This window comes from Salvelinus sp. IW2-2015, linkage group LG13, assembly GCF_002910315.2.
Source record: "Salvelinus sp. IW2-2015 linkage group LG13, ASM291031v2, whole genome shotgun sequence".
Lineage (NCBI taxonomy): Eukaryota > Metazoa > Chordata > Actinopteri > Salmoniformes > Salmonidae > Salvelinus > Salvelinus sp. IW2-2015.
The window spans coordinates 6,745,955-6,753,888 of NC_036853.1; the positions used below are offsets into that span (position 1 = coordinate 6,745,955).

At 44.8% G+C, this 7,934-nt stretch overlaps 1 protein-coding gene across 1 annotated transcript in view; it reads left to right on the forward strand.

The window, feature by feature from the left end:
* Positions 1-6,487: 6,487 nt before the first annotated feature.
* LOC139028576 (unconventional myosin-IXAa-like) overlaps positions 6,488-7,934 on the forward strand; it is a 123,303-nt gene continuing 121,856 nt past the window's right edge. The window contains exon 1 of the mRNA XM_070446353.1: positions 6,488-6,493. Within this exon, the coding sequence (XP_070302454.1) occupies positions 6,488-6,493 (6 nt within the window). The remainder of the gene's footprint in view (positions 6,494-7,934) is intronic.

Consider the following 7,934-nt stretch of genomic DNA (forward strand, 5'->3'; position numbering starts at 1 on the left):
TGTTAGGAGCTTCAGTAGAGGACTGTTCTCAGGTCTGCCATGTTAGGAGCTTCAGTAGAGGCTTAGTTACGGCTGAAAGAGAAATTCCATATTTGTATTATTCCTGTGACTAAGTAGAGAGGGTGTTAATATATGTTTTTTCAGAAGATATGTGTATTCAATTTCCTCAGCGCAGGTTTCCAGACAGACACAGAGACGTGAACACTGTACACACGGACATTCATTCTTGACATGTTGAACTATTTGGCAACGGTGAATGAAACACGATATATTCATTTGTATCATATAACGCACGAGCTGCAGTCGATGTGTTGAGTTGTCAGTATTTTCATGGCTCTAATGAATGCAAAAAGCTGAAAGATTAGAGTATGTGACTCATTGTAGTTACAACAGAACGTTGTTCGTCACTCACTGTACATCCTCCAGTGTGGAGACGAGGAAAACGTAGTCTGAAATGATTTGAGTTCACGTGCAGCGTAAAGTTTGATAGTTTATATCATTTCGCGACGTATTTAGCTTCTTGGTGATTTTCAACACCGGGATGTTTTTTGGAGACCGGGATGATGCAGAGACTAGAGACCATGACTGCCAGAATAGTGTTTAACACACAGCACGCAAGTAAACGTTTTTAATTGAACTATTATATGAATCTGACTACCCACAATAATCACATTATTGTGTGCATGCAACCGTACTCTGTAAATACATGGTGGCCGTGTCCACGTGAGCCCTGTTAGCGCCAATACAACACACTGAGCCGGTCATATTGGACCAACACCATTAGACAAGGGGCTTGTTCCAATTCTGAGGAACTTAAAGTGGGAGACAGAACATCAAAAGAAAGCACAGATGACGTTGAAAGTTGAACTGGACAGAACAAGAGCAAACTGGTTTCAGAACAGAAGAGGTCCGTAGAATAACTGTTTATACTTCTTCTCAGAACTTGTTCATGTGCTGAGAAGAGTGTCTTTATTTTTGGGTTCAACGCATCGTAAAGGAGACATGTTGTACCCTGTTCACATGACTGAACTGATCCAAGCTTTTCCACGTGAAGCTGTACTGTGGCCTGGTTATGCATCCACCGTGCTGGAACGATGCTGGAACCATGCTGGAACCATGCTGAAACCGTGCTGGAACCGTGCTGGAACCGTGCTGGAACTGTGCTGGAACCGTGCTGGAACTGTGCTGGAACTGTGCTGGAACCATACTGGAACTGTGCTGGAACTGTGCTGGAACCATGCTGGAACTGGTGGCTGGAACTATGCTGGAACATGCTGGACCGTGCAGGAACCGTGCCTGGAACCATGCCTGGAAACCATGCAGGAACCGTGCCATGGAACCATTGCTGGAACCGTGCTGGAAAACCATGCTGGAACCGTGCAGGAACCGTCTGGAACAGGCTGGAACCGATGCTGGAACGCATGCTGGAACCATGCTGGAACCATGCTGGAACATGCTGAAACGTGCTGAGAACCATGCTGGAACCATGCAGGAACCGTCTGGAACCGTGCTGGACCATGCTGAAACCATGCAGGAACCATGCTGGAACCATGCTGAACCATGCTGGAACACGCTGAACCAACGCTGGAACCAACGCTGGAACCATGCTGAACCATGCTGGAACCATGCTGAAACCATGCTGGAACCATGCTGGAACATGCTAAAACACCAATGCAGGAACCATGCTGGAACCATGCTGAAACCATGCAGGAACCATGCTGGAACCATGCTGAAAGGAGATTGTGACAGGAACATATCTGAGCCTGTACAGTACTGTTCAGATCGCTCGATAGTGAGAGAAAACGCATTGGAATTTATTGTAGTTCCAGTACTCTGCCCACGCTTCCATTGCAGTGCTAAAAAACGCACACAATACCTCATGGGATTGGGCTTGCATTAGACACGCCCACAGCTCCTACATCCTGTGCCCTGCTACACCTCCTAAACCACATCTCCTACATCCTGTGCCCGCTACACCTCCTAAACCACATCTCCTACATCCTGTGCCCTGCTACACCTCCTAAACCACAGCTCCTACATCCTGTGCCCTGCTACACCTCCTAAAACACATTCTCCTACACTCCTGTGCCCTGCTACACCTCCTAAACTACAGCTCCTACATCCTGTGCCCTGCTACACCTCCTAAACCACAGTCCTACATCCTGTGCCCTGCTACACCTCCTAAACACAGCTCCTACATCTGTGCCTGCTCAGCTATGGAGTCTAACAATACATTATAACTCTCTCAGCTATGGAGTCTAACAATACATTATACTCTCTCAGCTATGGACTCTAACAATACATTATAACTCTCTCAGCTATGGACTCTAAAACATACACATCAATTTTTCCACTGTGGTTTCTCAGCGATGGCCTCTAAGTACAATACTGGCAGCCAACTGAGAATTTCTCTCACCATCATGCAGTATGTCATTGTCACAGGCAATTATATATGGTGCTGTGCTTTAAAGACGGAAGGAGAGCTCCATCAATTGTCATTAGCTGTTATAGAGGGTAGCTTTCAACCGCTACTTATGTACACTGACATTAAAACTACATCACACTGTCATAACCGCTAGCTCAGGTCCAGTTTACTGTAAATATGCTGACCAAAGCCTAGTCGACGTCGGCGTCGTGCTGTTCTCATTTACTCCCGGAGTGTGAAGATTGTCTTCCCCCCCTGGACACAAACCACCAGCGTTAGCAAGCTAACCCTTTAGAGTCGCTGACAAAACCAGGGACGGAACTTTCACTGGGGACTGGGGGGACATTCGCCCCCCCCCCCCCCACCACAGTTTATCATTGGAATGTGATACAAAATGAGGCATGTGTGTGCTTTAGGACCATGTGGATGCCTCAGAGCGGTCGGGTAGCTGTTTGGAGTGTTGATCTGACTGGATAAAGAAATATATATATATGGGAGGGAGGGGGAATAACAAGTGGGAGGGGGAATAACATATATGTATATGTTATTCCCCCTCCCACTTCTAAAAGTACCCTTGGACAAAACAGTGACCAAAGTGTGTCGGAAAGCTTGACAACTATGCCACAGGGTATTATGGAGAAAGGGGAACTGTTTTTTTTTTAAGGGAGTCGTTTTGTGCCGCCAGTGAGGAACATGTGACCGTGAGATGTGAGATAACGCGTTCGCCACGTGTTCCGGGTCAGCGGGAACAGAAGCACCGTGAAGGGAAATACCGGGGTTTCTCAATGCTCTGGTACCGTAGACACAGTGGCACGGTAGTCAAACAAGGTCAGGGTTTTCTGCCTTAAAGCTAGACTCTGCAGTTTAAACAGGTGTTGTTTTGCATGGCCCGGTGCCCCAGGTGGATGGACATTTCACTTAAGGACCAATGGAATGGTCTAAAAACGAGCAAACTCCTCCCACCCGAGCAGGGGCGTAGCCAGATCATTTTTGGGGGTTTAGGCCTAGAAAAATTTGGATAGGCATTTTTTCTACTTGTTTATTACATTTAGTTTGCGATGTGCACCGTATATTATTTCGTAAAATAATAGTTTTATACTAGTGCATAGTACTAGGAGCAACCTCGTTACATATACTAATAATTACCCATCCCAGCATATTAAAATAAGACTAACTTTTAGACCAGTTGCCAATTTGCCAACAACATAAAACTCATCTTCAGACGCACTTTAATCTCGATGGGCAAACAAGCCTATATTTGATGTTACCATTTATAGCACGGCGGCGGCGGGCAGTAGTTACTATAAGGTACTTCTTTAGTAACGTATCAATAAGTCGTGACCTCATCAAAGGTGCAGACGGATGAGGCTTTAGTTGAATATGGTGATGATTTCATATATCAAGTGTGTCTTGTTCACCTCAAAAGACCGAAAACTGAAGTGGTTCAGCGGGCGCTTGTCACTGATGTGCGAGACGATTTTTATTCCTATTTGTTGTTGAAAGTCTCTCACACTGCATGATGTCATTGGAAGTGTGACAATGATCTTAACGAGGTTATATATTAGGGAACATATCATCAGGGCAGCTGTCAATACACTTCATTATGGAGGAAAAGTCACTCTTTCCCATTGTTACTTTTGCATCTCACTGCTGATTTCCTGTTTTTTACCTTCTGATTCTGGGAATCCTCAACCGGGGTTTGGTAAAACCAGGGAATGTATTAATTGTGTAACCCTAACAGTATCATACCATGGGGAATTGGCCTGTCATCAATTCCTGTCATCTAAACTCAGCAAAAAAGAAAGTCCTTTTTCAGACCTGTCTTTCAAAGATAATTCGTAAAAATCCCAATAATACTTCACAGATCTTCTTTGTAAAGGGTTAAACACTATTTGCATGCTTTTCAATGAGCCATAAACATTCATGAACATGCCCTGTGGAACAGTTCGTTAAGAAACAAACAGCTTACAGACGGTGCAATTAAGGTCACAGTTATGAAAACTTAGGACACTAAAGAGCCTTTCTACTGACTCTGAAAAACAGCAAAAGAAAGATGGCAGGGTCCCTGCTCATCTGCGTGAACGTGCCTTAGGCATGCTGTAAGGAGACATGAGGACTCAGATGTGGCCAGGGCAATAAATTGCATGTCTGTACTATGAGACGCTAAACAGCGGCTACAGGGAGACAGGACGGACAGCTGATTGTCCTCACAGTGGCAGACCACGTAACAACATCTGCACAGGATCGAAACATTCACACCTGAGGGACAGGTAAAGGATGGCAACAACAACTGCCGAGTTACACCAGGAACGCACAATCCTCCATCAGTGCTCAGACTGTCCGCAATAGGCTGAGAGAGGCTGGACTGATGGCTTGTAGGCCTTTGTGAGGCAAGTCTCACCAGACATACCGGCAACACGTCCCTAAGGGCACAAACCCCCGTCGCTGGCCAAGACGGACCGGCAAAAAGTGCTCTTCACTGATGCGTCGCGGTTTTGGTCTCACGGGGTGATGTTGGATTTGCGTTTATCGTCGAAGGAATGAAGCGTTACACCAAGGCTGTATTCTGGAGCGGGATCGATTTGGAGTGGAGGGTCCGTCATGGTCTGGGGCGGTGTGTCACAGCATCATCGGACTGAGCTTGTTGTCATTGCAGGCAATCTCAACGCTGTGCGTTACAGGGCAAGACATCCTCCTCCCTCATGTAGGCTCTTCCTGATATGACCTCCAGCATGACAATGCCACAGCCATACTGCTCATTCTGTGCGTGATTTCCTGTAAGACAGGAATGGTCAGTGTTCTGACATGGCCAGCAAATATTTTACGCAGCGTTAAGTTTGCTGTAAATAAATCGCTGTTACAGTGAAGACGTTTCTTTTTTTTTGCTGAGTTAATGTGTTTCTACACTGTGGTGTCGTGTGAGCAGCACTTTCTTCAGGATGCTAGTTTATGTTGTAGTGTCTGATGATGCATGAATGGTAATCACGACTGGCTGGACACCGTCTGTTTCCTGTTTGGGTGCAGAACAGGAAAGAGAGTGGAGGCAGTGTCAGATGGCAGAGATGGTAGACTGGATCCTCTGGCCCGGACCTCTAGGGTCCCCAGGAGGGCTTAGGCTTGGTTGAGCTAGTAGTATTGAGTGGATGCAACGTGACAGTAACCACCAGTTCCAGGATCAGGTTTGGCTCGTCGTCTGTGTCACATTGCCATTGTTACAATGGGATTAGAAAAGCTGACTCCAAACCAGTGCTCCAGTCAATCTCCCAATTATTGATTGGAGAAATGGTATTAACATAACAGCACATAAGATTTTTAAGTCCTGTTACATGCAGAACCGACCAATCGTGAGCAGTAGAATTAGCCTGACACCCAGTTGGGATTACCAGGAAGTATGAAAATTAAATCAGATTAGTTCCCCCTCAAATGCAGCTGTTTACAGTACAGACCATTATAAAGACCATTTTACAGACTATTTTAAAGACCATTATAAAGACATTTTTCAGACATTATAAAGACTATTTTACAGACATTATAAAAAGCTTTTAAGACATTTTACAGACCATTTTACAGACCATTTTAAAACCATTTTAAAGCGAAGACCATTTTAAAGACTTTTAACATTAAAATACTATTATAAAACATTACAATAGCATAACATAGACCATTATAAAGATCATTATAAAGGAGGTAACTGACAAACAATAGCTATAGCCGCCCACTCCAATAATCACAGTGATGTGAGTGGTCAGATGTGTGTGCATGACATCTTGCCTCTCAATGAGCTGTCTCCTGGGGTAAGGTGTGTGTGTGTGTGTTGTGTGTGTGTGTTGTGTGTGTGTGTGTGTGTGTGGTGTGTGTGTGTGTGTGTGTGTGTGTGTGTGGTGTGTTGTGTGTGTGTGTCTGTGTGTGTTGGTGTGTGTTCTGTATCAATAAGCTAACCGTGTCAGTCAGAAGGGGGGGGGGGGGGTGGGGCTGTTGTTATCTATGACTGACTGACTGTGTCCTTTGAACTGTCTTTGATGAAGGAGGAGTGCTGTGTCAGCTCTGACCACCAGGAAGACGATGACGGTGGGAGAGAGAGGCCTGATCGTCGTACAAACGTGCCGAGGGTGACACTACATTGTCCGCTTGCTACCACGATACAACAACTACCACAAATAAATAACACAACATGTACAGACCACACAGAACGGCTTTTGACCTATCTACACAGCCAAGACATCAACACGGCTCTGGAACGTAAGACAACTCTCCCGGAAACTGGAGGACAATAAGTTCTGTTTATGAATTGTCTGAGGACTCTCCTTTGTTGTATGTTAATTTGCTTTCCATGAATCCACAAACTCTTTGTAGTCAACGGGGTAAGTGGAACAGTCAAAAGATTGTTATATTATTTGTACCAGACTGTCAATGTGCACCACTCCAACAATGCAATACATTGTCCTCATAAATGGAAGTAAGGCGCGGAGGAGGAGATCAGTGGACCTTCTAGGCCAATGATAGGGCAAGATAAGTCAGTGAACAACAGGCGATAGATATAGGTATGAGGACTCATCTTGTGTTTGTACCATTATAGCGTTGTGACACAGGTGCAGTGCATTGAGGCTCTTCCAATTATAAAGTTAGTCAGTTTCTTCTCATGTGCTAATTGCTCTGCCAACTCCATTTGAGAATCCCCACATAGACTACTTTAAAATGGATGGAATCAACTCAATAGTCCATGCTTCAAAACAGTTTTAAAGCTAAAGTCAGTATAGTCATAACAGACCAACTCGAATGAGTAGTTTTTATTTTTTCTCCCAAAGTTGACGAAATCTCACGTGAGTAGCATATATCGTGTATTTGTAACACCTAACCTTTAGAACTTCTATTCATCAAATTAAGCCTCATGTAGCAATTAGCAATTGACTTTGTTATCGTTGACCGCAAATTGCACACTCATTGACCACCATACAAACCATGTCTCACTTTGTGGGCTTATTTTCGAGGACAGATATTGGGAGAGTAAACACCTCCGTTGTGGATCAGTTGGTAGAGCATTTACACTTGATAGTCCAGCGGTTGCGGTGTTTGATTCCCAAGAGGACCTTCCTACAGTAAGTCGCTGATAAGAGTGTAGCTTAAATTACTAAGTTTAATAACCCAAAAGCCGTCAGAAAGCAAAAAGAGTTGCTTTGTTATGGTGCAGAATGCAGTCAGGCGCAGGGATTGTGAGGCGCAGTCTCAGAGATTTTGTCTCTGCGCGCGCTCGCTCAGGGTTGTGTTTGGTGGTCTTCTCCTCTGTGACTTCCGTGTTTCCTAGTGAGGTTTACTAATGTGGCATGTTTCAGTCACTGTTTCTTCTGTTTTGTCCATAATGAACACGCGCCAGGTCAATGTTTAAACTACAAATTAGCTACACCGGTTGTCATACGTAGTCTCTGTTTCGCTGTCTGTCTCTTCTTTGACTGCATATACAGTCAAATAAAGTTTGGGCCAGAAACCAAATCCTGTAGCTCCCTGATATCTT